The 20,037-nt window shown below is 42.3% G+C and overlaps 1 protein-coding gene across 3 annotated transcripts in view; it reads left to right on the top strand.

Annotated features, from left to right (window-relative positions):
- vps13b (vacuolar protein sorting 13 homolog B) overlaps positions 1–20,037 on the top strand; it is a 263,370-nt gene that overhangs the window by 200,053 nt on the left and 43,280 nt on the right. For all 3 annotated transcript variants that reach the window (XM_028424569.1, XM_028424571.1, XM_028424570.1), the window contains 7 exons: positions 4,726–4,928; positions 6,080–6,296; positions 7,845–8,029; positions 16,180–16,376; positions 18,021–18,202; positions 18,751–18,971; positions 19,068–19,199. In XM_028424569.1, the coding sequence (XP_028280370.1) occupies positions 4,726–4,928; positions 6,080–6,296; positions 7,845–8,029; positions 16,180–16,376; positions 18,021–18,202; positions 18,751–18,971; positions 19,068–19,199 (1,337 nt within the window). The remainder of the gene's footprint in view (positions 1–4,725; positions 4,929–6,079; positions 6,297–7,844; positions 8,030–16,179; positions 16,377–18,020; positions 18,203–18,750; positions 18,972–19,067; positions 19,200–20,037) is intronic.

Here is a 20,037-nt window from a genome sequence, read left to right as displayed (position 1 = left end):
CTCAGTGCATTAATAATAGAAATATACACTCAGGGACGACATAAGGGAGAAAAGCAGTCCAGGTATTTGTTAAGACATGTGGCTGCTTAGTCAAAATGTGCCTTAATTGACATATGACAAAGTGCATTAGATTTTGACTGTATTATACTGCAAAACCTTCTTCCAGACAAAGGGACAACCACAACGACAAAAATCAGCACAGAAGTACATCATCATATCACAAACAATCTGCTGATCTGCTGTCAGTGCTGTTGACTGTGTATCATACAAAACTAGACAGTTTAAACAGCCTCATTGCAGAACACACATACTACATATAAGCACAAATAAAGGTCATTTAAGGTCATAAGGTTCCAAAAGTTCTCATTAGTTACAGTATATATAATTCTTTTATTTGTTTATGTATTTTGTTGTTGACTTTATGATGATGTAATGTGTCAAGATATTTGGCTAGTTTTGTTTTTTCCTATATTTTGGACTGTAACATGGACTCTCTCTCTCTCCCACACACACACACACACACACACACACAAAATACAGCCAGAGAGAGAGAGAGAGAGAGAGACATTTCTTATTAAGTTACATTTGAAAATAACTGAACTGAGCCTGAAGCTGTATGAAATAAGACCGAAAACCTGATAATTTGTCAGGACCTATCGGGTTTAGGTTCAGTTGCAGAATGGCACACAGTGAACAAAAAAAACAGCTGTCGGAAGAACATGTCTGTATGTGCAGCCTTATCTTCATATGAGTCTTCTAAAGAGATCACATATATACTTCAATATTAAGAAATTAGCAAATATCTGCCATACTTAATTTGCTCATGCATCCTGGCTGTTATTGACTCCATATGTAGCTCATCAGTTGCTGTATTGGTAATAGCTTGAATGACACGCAGCTTCCTGCACTGTGCCATTTTGGCCAGTGGTGTCCCCTGCTACAAAACCAGTTTCCTCTAGTGTCCTATAGTGGTCTTGTGGTGAGTGAATAGCGTCTTTCTGTGGTGACTGACAGTCATATTATTCCTATTACTCTCACCATCCCAGAAGGTCTTCAGGGGCCTCTGCTAGTTATGTAATGACTCCTTTAGGTTTCCTTTAATTGATACCAGTACGTTGCAGGGTATAAATCAGCCAGGCAGTGGTCAGATAACGGCTGCCAGGGAGAAACCAACACGGTAAATCAGTCTCCGATCTCCTATCTAATCTCACCAGAGTGTTTGCCAGAGATGTATTTCACTTTAGGAAGATTTCCATCCACCCTGTTTCCCACCACCCACTTGGTTCAGCAACTGTCACGCTGTAGGTTGCATGTCTGCTTTCAGTGTACAGTCTGAAATGACAGTATGAGCTATGCAGGTATAAATATCTCTGTGCAAATGTAGGATCAGAGTTAGGGTTAGTCATTATTTTGACATAGCTCCAGTCATTCCAATCACTAGTGTGTCTGGGTTTTCAGTTTTTCTTAAAATATGCATGGATCAAGGTTCATCTTCCATAAAGAAATATTTTGTACCCCACTTAAGAGGAGGTATAATGACCAGCTCTAAATAATAATGTGATAAAATTATTATTAACTATGAAAACATGCCATGTGTTTTTATAACATCTTTGTTTGTGACTTTATGGACCAATCATGCTTATCGTATGTGTCCAGGGAGATCCCTGCCTACATGATCGATAGATATAGACAGATTTTATTGATCCCACACGGGACCTTGTTAAATGGTACATTGTACCTTGTCATATGAGGAAAATATCTAAAAAAATATCTATTTTTCCCTACTTTTTAGACATGTTTATACATCTAAGTTTGTCTGTTTGTGTTTGTTTCAATTCAGTTGTATTTATGCAGTGCCAGTAACAATCAAAATCATCTCAAGAAGCTTTACACAAACCAGAGCCTGTAACCCCCAGAGCATGCACTAAGGAGATGGTGGCGAGGAAAAATTCCCTTTTAACAGGAAGAAAGTTTGAGCAGAACCAGACTCATAGGGAGAAAAAAGAGCGGAGGAGGGAGAACCAGGAGCAGGGATAAAGCTTTATAGTATGCTTGCCACACATATTCATAATCTGTCAGGTCAAGATGCTTCAGAAAGTGGCTCTTTTATTCCCTCTCCTGCCTCTTATTCCTTCTAGCGTTTTGGCCTATAAACCTTTGTCCTTCGTCTCTTTGCTTTTTCTATTTCATCTGTAAATATGTTGAATATACAGTAAATATGTAGGTGAATGGACCACCTCTCAGCTTTCCATTCTTCTCCCTCTGCTCCTCCCTTCTGATGGCAGGACTTCACAGTTCAGCAGTGTAACGTCTCTGTGCTGTCTGCTGACACATGTCTGGATACAAACCTGTACTGGGGTAATATAGTCATACAGGGAGGGGGAAACAGGGATGAAGACATGTTCTGCTGACTATTATTCTGCCTGGAAAGAAGAGTGGAGGTGAAGAAAGAAAGGGATTCCCCCTCATTAAAACCACTCCCAATTAGGCTGATTATTAAGAGCGCTGGCTGCTGCTGGCTTTAACACCAGGATGCTGCGGTCAGCCGAGCTGTAAATGACGCATGGTGAGACAGGAGAAAATGCTTTGATACACATTGTGTGTGTGTGTGTGAACGTGTACGTGGGAGTAGTTGTTTCCACTTGTTCACCTGGGTGTGCATGGTCTGCATTTACATCTGTATGTAAGCAGGCGTTTGGTGTGTCCGCACTTATGTGTGCACGAGAAAGATTTTCAATTTAACAAGCCGGTTTGGAAGTTCCACTGCGCTGTCTAATAAATCCTAGCCATGAAAATAAACTTGATGTCCACAGTTCGGTAAGTAATCTCAGCTCTGTCTGAGCTGCAACTCCAAGAAGATATTAGCAGGTAAATTGCCAACTTATATCAACAACTTCTTTCCTGTGAGAAATGAGTCACCCCTGTATAATATTTCCCCCAGATTGTTTTATGCAAGAACCCTCCTTGTTGTGTTATTGCTCTCTAATGTTGAATAAGATGTTCCTTAGTCAGCCTACCAAGCCTGGAAAGATTTGAGTACTCCTGTGTGTCACATCTTCATCATATCATAGCTCACTTTCTCTCTCACACCCTCTGCTCTTGTCTCTCACACGCTCTCCCACCATCCATGTCTATATCTATTCGTCTCCTCATTTATCACCTCCTCCCCCAAATCCCTTCATACGGCTTTCCATCTCTCCCTCAAACCCCATTTATCCTGCCTCACCCCAAGTGAACCCCAAACCCTTGAGCAGCCAGTCAGTCTTCAAAGCATTCAAATATAAATAAGGGAAGTTTTTATGTTAAAATATCTACATTTTAGTAGTCCAAGCAACATGAGCCAAAAGATATCAAAGTGTATAACGGTGCACACTGATCCATCCACAGTAGTCACCAAAAAAATACATATTCTGTTTTCCTCACACCAAGCTTTGCAGCTCTAACTTGAATAGCTATTGTAAAATATTTTAATGTTGTTGCTGAAAGGCATACATTTAAATAACAGGCACTGTAATTATAGTTACTGATCCAACATACTGAAACAGGTGTGCCGCTGCTTTCTTTTACTTTCCCAGAGTTACAGCCAAGCCAGCTGGAGTGAGAATTTTTTTAAGAGTTTAAAAGGCATGTTTGAAGAACCGCTTCTCGGGGCATTATTAGTCATGTAGTGTTGAGGCTTCCAAATGGGCTGCTGCTGCTGCTGCTGCTGCTGTACTGTAGCTTTGACTGACCAGATCAGCCCTCCCATGTCAACAACTAGCAGAAGGGGTTTCAATCTGCTGAGTTATGGGACCAAGCGGACAAGCTCAGGACAGCCCATGACCACAGTGACACATTTGTGTGTTAATGGAAAGGACAGAGGATGTTTGAAGCTTTCCTTATTAAGCTGGGGCTGTTGCTACTTTTGGTGCTTTGAGAATGAGTGGGTGTTTGGCTGCCTGTCTGGATAACATCAGGGCTTTCTCACCATCAGCGTGTCTGCTAAATCTTTTAGTTTACTAAATGAAAGAGTTTGAACTTGAGGCTTGAATCCAGGTTTGGATCAGTGCGACCACGACCCCAGAATACCTTTGTTTGATGTTTCCTCTTTGTTTTCTGCTTCTTCTGCACATGCCTCTTTTTAAATTTTATTGGTCATTAACCAATCAGTTAAGAAGCACGAAGGCACTGGCATGTTCACATGACCACCAGATGAGTACAACAGTCTACAGGCCAGTTATGTGGCTGATATAACTGCACTGTATGTTTTTCTGCTTTGTTATCACAGAGCCAGGCTGTTGTAATTCAACTGTGTCAAAACAGAGGCAAGCATTTGAGCGGCTGAAGTTTGAGGTTGAATTGTTTATGTGTTTTAATTTCAACGGGCTTAGCTGCAAATGTATCAATGAGCTGTGTTAGTTTTTGTATATAATTAGAGGTATCAGTATTTCACTTTGAAACTGGCACTAATTCTGAGCATTTGTTTCCCATCCATCTGAACCCCTACTTTGTTTTTATATATATATATATATATATATATACATACTAAATGAAAGAGTTTGAACATATACATATATATATATATATGTGTGTATATTTTATTCCAAGTTGTAATTAGTTCGTGGCCGCTTCTGCTTAATCCACAAACTACTTTGTACATAGTGCACCACTGACATGGTGCATCTTTTTATCTTCTACCTTCTTCTGCTGTGTATACATAAGCTTCTGCTCCTCCTGTGTTCCTAGATGCAGTTCAGGCTGCCTCTGTGCTGCTGGAGTTGAAGGATGTGTTGGTGAGAACAGGACTGAAGGATCGGAGCCGTGTCCTGTTGGGACCGTTTACCTGCAGCAGCTCCCTGGAGGCTCGATGGTGTCGTCACAGCGGCAGCCCTGGACCTCAGCCCGGGCCCCCTAAACTGCTGCTCGACCTGAAGGGAGGCCTGCTGCAGGTACTGTATACACATGACATCGATTCAGCATTTTCACTCATAAGATTTATCACCCAGCACAGCTACAGTTTTCAGAGGTCAGGTTCAGATCAGCACTTCTGCACCTGGTCGGCGTGTCAGGCTCAAGGACACTTGTCCTTCCAGCTTAAGAACAGAGTTGATGAGGAGGTGATGCTACTGCCCACTAAAACGTCAGCTTAAGTGTTTCCAAATTAAACCTTACAGTATTCATACACTTTAACACTCCCCTTAAATCTGCTGTTCACTTTAATTCTGCCATGGCTTCAGTCCTCATGCAGTGACGTGATGACAGTAGAAATTGAATGCTGTAATCCGACTGTAGATTTGAGTGACATCTGCTGGTTAAGTGGTGGAATATTACCAGGCTATATTTAGGGGGGTAATATCTTATGTGTGCCATTTTTCCCTCGGAGAAGTTACATAATATTCACAATGAAAAGTCCCCTTTTCAATGTGACTAACCGAGCACATTATTACTAATGTATTATTCCACATTACTTCCTCTGGGGGAACCCCCTCCCCCCACGTTCAATGGTCTCCTTAATGCTTTTATTGCGTGCCCATTAACAGAAACATCACTCGCAACTCAACACTTAATACGTAATCATACATTTCCCTCTGCAAATATTGGAATTTGTGGTGTTTTAATCAAGTGCTGCACAAAAACCACTGGAATTCCTTCCGATTCCTTCTTCTCGTGCTCTCGTTCCAAAAAAACTTGGAAAAAAATCCCCAAATTTTCCTGTTTTTAAAGTTTAGTCATAACCCACCCTTACAAGCTAGTGTGCAGCGGGGAAGCAGGCAGGCAGCTCCATGTGTGAAGAGTTTTTGACTCAGAGATTCCTGATCTTTAGTCCAAACCCCAGCCAGACTCGCTTTGATGGAGCACGGGAAGGGGAATGCCGCGGGTAAGTGAGGAGGATGTAAGGTTGTGTTGGGTAATGTTAGTAAGGTTGTGAACGGGGTGATGACGGGGGTAACCCTGACTGCTTCTCTTCCTGTTTTGGAAAGGAAAATCAGTTCATGTTTGAATCAGGTATTTATGTAACAGCCGGAAGTCTGTGTCACTGCATTGCTTTTCTTTCATATTATATTCACTTATATGTCTCATTTTATCACTGTTCCTGCAGGTGTTTTGGGGTCAAGAACATTTGAACTGCCTAAAGCTGGTGGAGGAGCACCTCCGTGCCTACATCCACCTCCAGAAGGGGGATTCTTCCGATAGCTGTTCTCAGGGCAAGGCCTGCCACAACCAGCCACCGCCCTCCCCAAGCTCTCCCTCTCCCCGGACAGAGCACAGCTCCGATGACTTACGCACAGGACATTTTCAGTACATCCAGGACTCAGGTGAATGTTTATTGAACGCTTGTTGATCTCACGCAAGATGAAACGTAGCTGCTGTCCCAGGCCTTTTGAATCTTGGTCTAGTGTTGTTTCAATAATCTAGAACTTTGGGCAGCACTTAAGTGGACAAGCTGCAGTAAATGATACAAACATTTTTCTGCTAATGTCTTGATGAGGTTTAACCCAAAGGATGAACAGTAACCACAGCTGATTATTCATAAATTCATAAAGCTGAATTGGACAAACTTAAAAAAAAGAACCTTTGTGGCAAAGTGAGATGTCACTTAAGATACACATCTGCTCAAATCAAAGTCAGATCAAAGCCTTCTGTGAAAAGAAGTTTCATCGGACATGTCTGCCTGTTTCCACTCTGACTAACATGGTGTTTATTCCCCCTCTTTGTGCTTTGTGTGTGCTGTCCTTTGTGTGCACACACACAGCAACATTATACACAGAGGATCAAACTTCTCTCTGGCTTCAGACCAGCCGTCCACTCTGTCAGCTGTGGTTGAGTCTTTGTTTGTTGCACTGTTCCACTGGTCTTTGATGCATTTAATATTCTGGCTGAAGCAGGAGAACGTACAGTAGTGAACTAGAACCAAGAGGACAATCTGTCTGCAACATGTTGTCAGCAGCCAGAGAAAACCAGGCCCCAGAGCACAGAGACCGGTGTGCGGCCCCTCAGGGGCCTGACACAGGGACGGACAGACGAGTAAATGAAAGACGTTTGGAGAGATGAGTAGAAGGCGGCTCTGTGTTACTTTCTCTAAGTTCAGGCAAACAGAAATGAAAGCAAAACCTCATGAAAGTGTCTGTTTTTCTTTCATGTACCCCGTTTTGCAAAAGAATAATATGCCGTACACCTTGAGGAGAGCAGCTCACTACTTGACATGAAGGGAAAATTAACCACAGACAGATTTCACCGCTAAAAATGTGTTTTCTGCAAGAAAACGTCTCAGTGCTTGAACCCCCAGGGGCCAAACAAAGCAGCAGTTCTCTGCTTGACTGTTTTTTTCAAATAAACATTTTTCCAAAGGACTTGAATCCCAAACAGCAGCCACGACATAAGTCAAACACCACTCAGACGTTTAGATCCAGAGTTATCCAGCTTTTGCAGGTGCTTGGCATGGCTCAATCAATGGCTGTTTACCCAATAGCAAAAATGTTTACTCAGCCACTTTGTTTATGCACGGGTTCTTACGCATATAAACACTGGAAACAGTGGTAACATACACACAGATATTGTTTTGGAGTGTTCACATTCTATAGTACAAATAACTATAAAAACGGCAGCATAGCTGTATGAAAGTCAGATATGCATTAGTCCTTTTGCAACAAGAAGTGAACACACTGGAATTTTCATCACATTTTTACTCTCTGTGATGAAAGTTTTCTTTCAGCTATTTTCATTTCTTCTTCATTTAGCCCTCACCATATGTTTTGTGTTTATGTCCTGCTGTAAAGCACAGTTAAGCTTTGCATTTGGATCATTGACAGATTCATTATATATAATATTATTGTTTTTTTTTGTTTGTTTGATTTTTGTTGCAGCTTCACGGAGACTGCCAGGACCTCATGAGGTGGTGTTTTACAGCGAGACAGAGGACAGCCCAGGGGTGATGGTGTGGAGATACCCTGAACCTCGTGTCCTCACCTTCGTCAGGATAACTCCTGTCCCTTTTAACACCACAGAAGACCCTGAGATCAGCACTGCTGACCTGGGAGATGTCCTGCAGGTAGAAATGGACACACATTTCACCACATACACTGTGCTTCTTCTCTTCCATATCTGCTTTACTTAAATATCAAAATCACAAAGAGCCCTGACACACTAAGCTCTTGCATGTTTAACCTCATCGCATCAGTTTTTAAATAAAATTTGTGTAGCTACCGTACTAGAAAGAGAATGTAAGAGAGAGAAGAAAGGAGGAGAATCCCCACCCCTTTCACTCTGCTCCCTGCTGAACATCACCTGCACTGAAAGAGAAGTAAACAGTCTGAGAGCCGGGCTGTGTGCCATTATGCTTCCATTGACATGAGTCATGAGAACTCCCATACCCTACATGTTATTGAATGACAGAGACCCCTGCTGTCCCTCCAAACATGTAATACATGGTCAGACAGCTGTGGAAGTCATCTTGCATGCTCTGGTGTGAATAGCCAGGTGTCTCTAACCCCAGATGAGGTTATATTTTGGCAGGCTGTAGCAGCTACCGAGCCTTCGGGGCCTCAGTGGGAGACAGGACATCCCACTTTTCCTCCTATCACTCATCCTCCGCCTTTCTATCCCCTGCCTCTCTCTGTTCAGCTTATCATTCTTGAATGCAAGCTGGGTCCCAAATCATGTTCTTTTGCACCCTCCTTCATATTCTTTCCATTTTCCTGGAACAGAAGTACGCTATTTTTAGGTAATATTGCTGTAGCAACAGTCACTTGGAGTTGATTTTCTGACCATTCAGGAATGAAAGCTGTGGAAACACAATATTTTTGTCACCTTGTCTGCTAAGCAACCGACAATATATCTGTTGTAAAATGTCAAAATAAAATGCAGGGATACCACAAAAGAATTATGTAAAGCAGAACTAATTATGTTGAGATTTTTAATGTATTCATTATCAATTGATAGTTTTGCCACCGCCACACTGCTGTATTTTCCCAAAAAATTAATGACAGTAGCAAGTGGTATTATATTCTCGTTCCATTTATAAAGACCCTTGGATTACATTGCTAAGCCATGGGGTTTTGTTACCTTCCCTCGTCCATCTCCTTCTGCTCCTTTCCTGCGTATGCTGCAGAGGTTTCTCATCTTCCCATATCCTCCCTTTATCTCTCAGATTCTTTCCTGGACTCCCACAATCATTTCACCTAGAGTACAGATGTTTTCTTCAGTCAGTTTATGTGTGCCGGCCCAGGAGAGGCAAGAAATTGGAAGGTGCTGCAGATGTCTGACTTCCCAGCAAGGCCCCACAGCTGTAAAGTCTGTAATGAGCAAAACTCCAAAGCCTCAAGCTGATTGGCCACATATTGAGTTACAGGGGAGAAGAAGAAGGAGCTGATGTGTGTAGAGGAAGGAGGGGAGAAATTGGGGGGGGGGGGGTTATAGAGGAAGATGTAGTGATAAATAGAGATGGGATAAGGAGAAGGTGTTTAATGGGAGTAGAGTAACAGGAAGGAAGAGTGGGAAGAGACAGAGGAAAGATGGAGGGGGTCAAGAGTATGGAGATAGATAGTCACAGAGGGAGATGGCTTCTTCTGCGATGCTCACAGAAGCATCTGTGTAAGAGGATCTGTGTGCAAATACCCTTTCTATAGTCCAAGGGAGTGAAAGATGATCATTCACCAGCTGACGAAATGAGACGCAGATGGAACCAAAGCGTATGTCTCATCTGACGAGAGATAATACACACACACACACACACACACAGACAGATGCACATTCACACATAAAGTGCTAAGGTGCATAACTGGCGAGTTTGTCATTACATGCTTATACAGCGGTGTATAGAAGTGTCGGTACCTAAAGGCTTGTGTGTGTGTGTGTGTGTTGCACTGTGTGTGTGTGTGGGGGGGGGGGGGGTACCAGTGGTTGATGAACATGTGGTTTCCACATCTTCCACTCCTCTCCCTCTGTCATGTAGCATGGTCCTATCTCTTCTGACAAGTCTGTTAAAAGGAACCAGGTAATGAGCCTGCCACAGGGACAGTGGTGAAAAGAGGAGGCTCCGAGCACACAACTGTTCCTGGAACCACTTTATGTGTGGATTAAACACACTTCTGGTCTGTAGAGTTGGTAGAGAAAAGCAATAAAAGCAAAAGTATTGACATAGGAGCTATTGTTTTTGACAACTAAGAAAACCGTTGTGCAACATGTTCTTAAAAAGACCACTGTACCAGCCGTAAGGGAGCCATGGGTCAGCAATGGGCCTCCTGAGTCTGCTGTTTGTGTTGTTGTGGCATCCATGTAAATGGCCTGCCCCCCCCCAGCAGCTATGTTTGTAATAAGACACGCTGATGGTTAGAGAAATGGGCATGTGGCATTTGGGGCTGTTGGTAACGTTAATGAAAAACATCACATTACAGAGGGCATGTGTTAAACTACTTTAAATCCATTGTTGAAAGCTAATGCACTTTGTCAACAATGCTAAAAAAAGCATCATGGACATGAGTGAGAAAGAAGTGATTGAAAGTAAGACAATTATGAGATACCGGATCTGTTTAACGACATGTTACACAGGCTCTCTTACCTCATATTTTCGCATTAGGTCTGTTGTATGTTAGCAGGAGTGTTGGACTCATGGGGGTTCTTGTAACTAAACCTCTTGGTCTTTCGCCAAAGTTATTGTGATCCCAGTTTTAATTCATTTCAGCCCCTGTGACACAATGAAAACTTCAAAAGTCTCAGTCAATTCATTTTTTTTTTTTTTTTTTTTTTTTTTTTATTCCTCCCAAGACCAGAAAGTCCAGCTGAAGAGAACGGAAATGCAGCCATAAAAACCCAAAACACAGTAATGGCTCAGTTTCTGTTCCAAAGGAATTTCATTTACTTTACATCAAGACTGTGCAGAGAGGGAGCGAGAGAGCGGGAAGGAGAAAGAAGGCAGTCATAATTTCTCAGGCCTCTAAAATTACCATGTGGCCACGCGGAGATGGAGGCTGATAGATTTTGAGAAATGGAAAGTGAGAGGCATAGGGAAAGAAAAGAAATAAGTAAGAGCGAGTGATTAACATTAAGCTGCCTGGTCATTCCTCTCTGTCAATAAGGCATTAATGTATTTTTAGTTGAACAGCAGGTGGACAGAGAGAGGAACAGATTGCAGGTAAACAGATGTGTTCCTTCCTTTTTATCATTTTCTACCTACTTTTTCTTTTGTGTCATTTTGTGACAACCCCCCCCCCCCCCCGTCCTCCTCCTCGTTTCCTTTGGTCCCTCTCCACCCGAGTGAATACATGTATGGTGGGTCTGGGTAAGGGGGGCTCTTGCTCTGAGCCTTGCTGCTCGCTTGTCCCCAGAGCAGATCATATTAACATTTTATAAAATCAAGATTTCCTGCATTTAAATAGTTGTGGTTTCCCAACTGGTTCCAGTATCTCAGAGGGGGAATTCAAACCTCCTTCCATTACTCAAAGTCAAATTGCTGCTCGCATTGTTTTTACATACAGTAGAAGGAGATGATGGAGGGAGGGGGGGGGGGCACCTAAAAAGTGACAGATCCCCTGATTGAGCATCCACAGGTTCCCACCTGTAGAGTTTCCTAAGTGATGAAGGGATCGGAGCAGAGAGGAAGGTGACTCATTGTCACCTTCTCACCGCCGTGTGGTCCAGTTCTCTGAATCATAAGCAGGTGCTCTTACTGCTCTTTTTCCATCCTTCTTTTTTGTCTCCCCTTCCTTTTACCTCTCTGTGGGGTTCTGAAGCCTGAGAAACTTGGAGTAAACACAGGAGCTATGATTCAGCCTGACCCCAGCTCAGGGGGGGGGGGAGCAGCAGCAGGAGGAGGAGATAAAGAATGGTAAACTAGAGAGCAAAGTTTGGAGTCAGCATTATAAATACATTCTGTTCTCATATAGTTTTTCCTCAATACGCAGATGTGGCCATCCACTCTCTGTTTGCCCATATTGCATTGACTTCTCCAGACAAACATCGCACCATCTGCTCCCCTGCTGTTGCTTTCGTGCATGGCACTGTGGGATAGCTTTCCATGCCTCAGCAGGGCTCTGTGCTGCCATCAAGGCCCTGCTGGCCAGCGACCGGTATCATAAAATCTCTGTGGCCTGAGAAGACCCAGCAACCTTCAGTCATAACCACTTCTGCAGCTGCTGTTTCTGTCATTGTTGTTATTATGAGAAACACAGGTCCACCATCAGCTTCTAATCCATGACGCACCCTCTTTTATTGATGCATGCCTTCTCTTGAATTAGTCGAAATATGCAATCTTTTGTGGGGAGTTGTGGGAGTCAGCAGGGTGTTTTTTACTTCAGAGCGACACGTTGAACCAGAAAGAGCAAGGTAGTCTTTTAGCCAAGATAACTATTATTTTAGTGGGACAGTGCTCAAGCAGACCTGCATTAGTCACAGCTAATGCACTATAAAAATAAAAGACTGTCCATGTGGTTAATTTGATCTAGACTTTTTACACCTCATCCACCAAAAACTCCAGTTCCCCTTTAAAAGTTTGGCATCACAGAGAAAAAAACAACGGACAAAAAAAAAAAAGCCAGTGTGAAGATCTCAGAGTGGGTTTATTCCTGATTTTCCACACTGATTAATGTTAACGTATATTAGCCCACCTGAGACAGCAGAGTGGGAGTCATTTTCAGAACAATTTTCATTACATCTCCTGAATAAACATTTGCTCAAGCCGATGTCAATTCAATTTGTCTGCAGGCTGATAAGAAGTAGCTAGCAGTGGAATTTTTTGGACATACAAGCATCAGTGCAATAACAGAAGACTTAATAGCACTGTTGATATTGTTAATAAAAGTAATGGCAGACATGGCTGTGGATGTCAGCAGCCACAGCCTCAAACAGAGCTGAGGGAGTCTTCAGTTGCAGAGGCGCATTTGAAACGTAGTAGTGATCACACCTGGGGTTGGTCATGGAAACTGAAATAATTTCTATATGTTATGTATTTGCCTTTAGTTAACCTTTGGAGACACTGTGATTGTTCAATCAGGCCTAGGAAAGGAAATCCTTGTAGAGCAATAGTTTGCAGTTTGGCAGAAATGGAGTTGGGTGAAAAGGGATGGAAATCTAGTCCATATAAACACAAAGCTGCCAACACTCCTGGATGTAAATATACAGTGCTGCTTGAAAGTTTGTTGAATTTTCAATTTTTCCTGCATAAAAATGACCCAAAACATCAGCAGATTTTCACAGAAGATCTGAAAGTAGAAAAAGAGAACCCAATTAAACTAAATGAAATGAAAATATGTCACGCTGGCATTTGTTTATTCAAGAAAATGATCCAATATTACATATGTGAGTAGCAAAAGTATGTAAACCTTGGCTTTTAGTATCATCTGTGAGCCCTTCGTGTAGCACAGCTAAAGGTTTCTATTAACTGCTGATTGATGGTCAGCTTGGAGGAACTTTAGTCCATTCTTCTGTACAGAATAGCTACAGTTGGGAGGTTTCCTCACATGAACTGCTTGTTTCAGGTGCTTCCACAACTTTTTAGTTGGAATAAAGTCAGAACAAGTTCAGAACAAAAACAACTTGTGTGTGTCTTAGAATTTAGAATTGATTGTTACATCAATCATCCTGGTTCAGGTGCAGAAAAAAAAGGCCACCATGTTCGACAGATGGGATAGGTTCATATACTTGAATGCAGCATCATTCTTTTTCACAATATTAAGCCAAATTATTCTATTTTTGTGTCATCTGTCCACAAAATATGTTCCCAGCAGTCCTCTAGTTTGTCCTGAATCAAACTGCAGACAGGCAGCAGTGTTCTTTTCGGAGAGCAGCGACTTTCTCCTTGCAGCTCTGCCATGGATGTTCAGTGCTCTCCTGATGGTGGTTCATTCATGAACATTAACATTATCTAATGTGGGAGAGGCCTTTCGCTGTTCAGAGGTTACCCCGTTCCCTTTGTAACCTTGCAGCCTGTTATATGACTTGAGGAGAGTAACAATGTACTTGTATTTCCTCCATTTGTACACAACCTGTCTGTCTGTGGATTTGTGGAGTCCAGACTCTTTAGAGGTGGTTGTTTAACATTTTCCAGCCTGTTGACCAGTAACAACTGTTTGTATGTGGTCCTCTAAAATATCCTTTGTTTATGACATTATACACTTCCACAAACACGTTGTGAAGATCACATTTTGATAGATTACTGCTGTTAAAGTACTCACTGGCATCTAACATTGATCAAAAATACCTAGAGCCTAATACCGTGGCCTAAGCTTAGAGGTCCACATACTTTTGCCACTTACACATTTATAATATTGGATCATTTACATGAATAAATAAATGACAACATGAAATATTTCTTTTTATTCTGTTTTGTCACTTCCAGGACTAGTGTGAAAATCTGCTGAGGTAAATATAGAGTATTCTAATCTGCACTGTATTCGTTTTAAACTACTTGCTCAAAATGGGACCTAAATTTAGAATTTAAGATAATATTTTCAGCTGATATTTTACCCAAATTCCACTGAGTTTGTCAAGTGCTTGAAGAAAACACAGATTGGACCCATCCAGCCAGGGGAATGTCAGCAATTCAGAGTTACATGTTGTTTATCAGATAAGGTACACACACAATCAGGCAGCGGAAACTGACGCTGCCCAGGCTGGATCATGCACTCACATTCATAGCACACCTGTGTATACACATATGTATACATGCATATTGTCTTTCATACGTACAATTATACATAGTCTTCCTCTTGGACACATACACAATCCATTTGACATATACACAGGTGCCTTTTTCTCCCTGAAGCCAGTGCCAGACGTCTAACTCAACATCATTTTTTCCTTCTTCTTTTTCCTTCACCCTTACAACATTTTTGTGAATTGGTTATCGATTACATCTCGACTTTACTCCATGGCCAGCAGGACTACAAGTCAAAGGGAACATGACGCACATTCAGCCATGCAAATGTATTCCTCCATACCGTATATGTGCTTCGTATATCCCGTTCTGTATGGCGTCATGGCATATTGAATATCACAGGTGAAAAAAAAACATGCTTGGTGTTTTAGCAATGCAGTTCTGGGAATTCTTTGTGGAGATTCAGTGAGTTTCCGCTCCGGTGGCTCAGTGTTGGGGTTGCGGGTGCACAACTCTGTCAGGTACAATTATAAGAGGTTGATTCCAGGAAAAACCTGTTGGACATTTTTAGGATGATGTAAGCTGCAGTTACCTCATGTATTCCTCTGTGACAGTACAACCCTGCACATGGGAATATACACTATATAGTATGTGTATCTGGACACATACATGCATTTTGTGAATGCACACAAAGTTGCTGACAGTTGCTTGAGTTTGGTAATTGCCCAGGGATCTCCTTACCTCCGGTACACCATCTCACACATTTTTCACAGAACACACACACACACATTTGTGTCTTTCTGCCTGGCATCCTTCAGGTGTGCTCCCGAGAGCGCTATGCCACTACTGATCCATCAGGAGCCAATTTGCACAGGTGGCCGAGGGAACCTGAGAACCTGGTTTGGTTCACACAGGAGCACCAGACACATTTATGTTAATTCTGGCCCAATGAGAGAGGAATGACTGAAGCCCTACCAGTCATCACAAGAGCGATACTCAATGTGAGAACACTCACATAACCTGATTGTTATTCTGTGTGGAAATGGCTCCAGGACTTCAATGCTAATGGCTTGTCTTGTAGCACACATTTGCAGGGTGTTTAGTTATGCTGTGGTCATGCAGTGTTGTTATGGAGATGAGTTGTCGTCTTGCTGCGTTGGTGGTCCTGTGGTCAAAACGCTGTCGTTTTTTCCGACTAGACCAGAAATTTGAAGATTGGTTTTGTCTGAAGTGAGTAAAATTCAAGGTTGAAATGGCAGATGCCATAAAAAAATCACTTGCTCATTCCCACTCTGAGGCAGGGATTCCCCGTGTCTTGAAAGGGTCAGTAAATCAAGACCCGATGGTTAGCAAGCGACTGCAGTTGCTCAGTATTTTATGTTAATAAACATAAATAACATCTACAGCTGATGAGTAATCAGGGTGACATGGAGAAGGTTATAATTGAAGAACGGTTGTCCACTAGTGTCCCACTAAAAATCTAAGTTAACTAAAGTCTTTCAATGGATTAAAGCCACCAGTTAAAAACTAACCTCACTGTTATATAGCAATAACAGCAGCTTGAAATAGAGTAACTTAGTAACTAAGATGTATACTTGTTGTGCTTTCAGGTACCATGCAGTCTGGAGTACTGGGATGAGCTCCAGCAGGCCTTTGTTCCATATCGGGAGTTCAGCTTGTCAGAAAGCTGTGCCTGCCAGCTGCAGCTGCCCAGCCTCAGCCTCACCAACCAGCAGAAGGAGCTAGTGGCCTCAGACCTGTGGAGAATAGTACTCAACAATAACGGAGATGAAGGAGATGAGCAGAGGTGAGGAGGAAAAATGCTGCATGCTCTATGATTTACATATTCCCCAGCATGTAAACCATAGAGCATGTTTATGCCTACATGCAGGTATGTGTTGGATCTACCGATTGTGTGCTGTCCTGTGTGAGAAAAAACAGAGAGAAAGAGCGCACCCAGGCCGCTGAGCACAAAGAGCTAGAATGTGTCCCTCGCCCCACATCTGGTGTGCAGGAGCAGGGAGCGGGCTTGGAAGGCGTTCAGATCGGCCTAATGAGATTTCCCAGCACACCAAGTGCCTGTCAGGGCCCATCCGGATTCCTTCCTGCTTACCTTGAGTGTATCTAATCGAGGGGAAGCTCACGGGAAGCAAGAGGAGTCAAGCCCCCTTTGGGTTGGCTCATACATTCTTAGGCCTGGACTGGACATGACTGGGCTGGGCTGGGCAGGGTTAAGCTAGGATGGGATGGGTTAGACAGGGCCACTAAACACAGCAACACCTCAGAGAGTAGGCTTCTTCTCACTACCACTGTTTCCTCTCTGTGTCTCTGTCATGTCTCACCCAGCATTCTGTTACATCTTCGGGGCTTCACCCAGTTTTTCTTTATGTGTTTTTTCTCTTTTTCGTTCCATTTTTTTAATTCCTTCTGGGATTTAGGGAACTTTTTAGTGGAACACAACTGCCAAGCCCACATTCTGTGTGGCTTAGAGAGCTCCAAAAAGCAGAAAGGGAGGACTAAGAAAACATGTAAGAGAAGAAACAGGGAAAAACTCCTTAGGACCAGATACAGTGTAAAGCAAAATATACATCTGCATTTCATTACAATCATACTCCAAACACTACATTTCCTTTATGTTTAAATTATTTGTCTTTTTTGATCAAAATTGATTCCCCTTTCCCTTCTCACTCGTTTCATCTGCCTTACTTTAGTTTCCACCAGAAAAATAACTTGGCTGCCCTGCCAACTGGAAGTAATGAAAATTGTCAACATATGATGCTTATCTTTTTAAGGAGCACTCTGCTGCACCAGCATTTTTCAGGTCTTGAGCATTTCCTGCTGGAGTTTTTATGGTGGATCATGGTAGCAGCAAATTACAGAGCAAATGGTCATTCACTTCAATTACCTTCCATTCAACATCATTAACCATGACATGCAATTAATGTACATGGAGGGGCTCTCCTGGAAACTGTGGGTGTAATAGTGTACCTAACAGCCTCGGACAGCGAGGAGGCCCTTTCCACATTGTCCTCTCTTTTCATTTTATGATTTTTTTTTTTTTTTTTTAACGAAATAATTATAGCGTGTGTCTCTCTCTGTAGATTTCTGAGGAGGATGTCGCACAATTTGTAACTCGCTGGGCAAGAGACAAAAGCGTTCAGCTACAAATAAGAATCAGACTATTTTAATTAGTCAATAGAATTCCGTGGCCATTATTCTGCAGCTGGGCCTGTGTTTTTGATATTATAAAACAAAGTTTCGTTGAAAATCAATAACTGTTTCCTTTAAAACTGTCAACTAATGGAATCAAAGTCATATATTAGAAATTTCTTTCCAGTATTATTTCCATATGAAATCATTTCATATTCACAGACTGCCGTCAGTTTATATTATTCTTTATTCCTTCACATGTTTAGTGGGGTGTAAAATATTGTCTTCTCTCTCTTTCTAGTTCGGAGAGTGAGTGTGGGTCCCAGCTGCACTGCGATCAGTTGGTGTCTCCCATGGCGTTGGCAGCCTGTACCCGTGTGGACTCCTGTTTTGCACCCTGGTTCGTCCCCTCCTTGGGTGTGTCCCTACAATTAGCACAGCTGGAAGTTCACCTCTGCCACCACCTTGAACAGCTGGGTACAGGTAGAGTGCAACATACAATCATCACATGCCTCTAGAGAGTATTAGGTGTGAGAGAACACATGTAATAGTTTGGGAAAAATGTTGGCGTTGTTTTTGTGTATCGTGGTAACGGTAAATTATGCAGCAAATTTACCTAAATTGCTTTACATTCGGTCATCATCAGCTGCCTACAATAACTGCTCGCTAAAAAGCAACAATAGTAGTGTTTAATGGCCCTGTGTTTGATCTGTTTGAGTCCACCTTTGACTTCAAGAAACAGCACTTTTCTCTGATTGGCATGTAACTGGCCTCTTCTGTAAACCCCACTGTTGTTCACACGCACTTTTGTATTCTTGCATTTTCATTTAGAGCAGTTTAGATGGTCTGCGTGTATAAATGATTGGACTTAAACCCACAAGACGCCCTCATATTAGAGCAATTACTTCTTTTTTTATTACTGTAATTGAGTGTCTGCAGGTTTTTGACTGTCAGATGTGAATTTTGATAGTAGCGCTGCGGCAGGTTTGGAAGCGTCTTCAAGTAAGACATATTATTTCTCTCTTCTCCAGCTCCATCTCGGAAACTTCATCCCTTCCTGCCAGACAGGAAGTTACCTCAAGAACAAGAGTTCATGGTGATCGGTGCTCGGGAACCTCGAGTCTTCTTGCGCCAGTGGAGCAATGGATCACGTCACTGTCAGGAGCTCAGCTTTTCCACACAGTTAGACTGCAAGCTGCTGGAGTACAGAAACCTTACACACATCCAGCTTCTGCAGGCCTGTGTATTGCAGGTATAGCAGAGCTATTGAGAGACGCACGATATTTGGATCCAAAGCATTGCTCAGAAAATGTGATTGATTTTGAATTTGATGTCATGTGTGCTTTAGGGCCAGGCTGCAGCCACCTGCTGCCCCCAGGACACCTCTTTGGATGTGAATGTGTTTGTGGACCCTGTGTTCCTTAACATCAGCCAGTATGCCATTCACACTGTGGACACTGCCTTGAACAGCTGGCAACAGGTGAGTTTATAATGTTAGGACTGCAACTTTATCTGTAACCCAACATATTCCACATGAATTCCAAATGTATTCCAAAGAATACAATAAGCTAAATGAACTGCAAAGGTCTGCCTTATTGTTAATGGCAGGTTATTGGTACAGCTTTTGGTGGTCTGTGTAACTGATACAGACTCTATATGCAACATGCTACTTTAAAACAGACCAATTGTGGCTTTATTTGAGGAAATATGCTCATTGAACCAAGAAGGAGTGACTTTTGAGGAATGCACCCTAACTGCTCAGGTTGCAGCAGTAGTTATCTGAAATGAAGGCCACCTATGCGTAACCATTCACCACTACACTAGAAGGTGTATTTATTTGTGTCAAAACAAGCAGTGATATGGTTACTTGGTTATAGAATAATAAAGAATGATTTATTGACTTGAGAATTTAATAAGTAGAGGGTTTTCAGTAATTTTTTTCTGATGTTGAATCTCTCATTTTTTGTACTTAGCTGTTCTATTTGGCGCCAGAGGCTAGTCAATCTGTAGAGGAAATCCTTCGAAAATGTATGTACGTTCAGAGAATATGCTGAAAGCCTGCCTTTTGTCCCAGATGGAGTATCAGTTAAACAAACTAACAACAAAGTGGATTTCATGAGAATGGTTTTGGTTGTAAGCCAGTGGTAATAAAATTTGCAGGATGGAACAGCCTTTCTGTTTGGTGTAAACTCTGACTAAGAGGATACAGTGTGTCTGTTCTTGGGCTTCTAATACTATGGTCCTCGTCATCTCTCGGTTCTCAGCTCTCAGCACTGCGTCTGGTAGCCAGGATATTTGTATGTGAAGTGATGCCCATT

This window comes from Parambassis ranga, chromosome 16, assembly GCF_900634625.1.
Source record: "Parambassis ranga chromosome 16, fParRan2.1, whole genome shotgun sequence".
Lineage (NCBI taxonomy): Eukaryota > Metazoa > Chordata > Actinopteri > Ambassidae > Parambassis > Parambassis ranga.
Note: the sequence above shows the minus strand (reverse complement) of the source record. Positions and strands in the feature narration are given on the sequence as shown.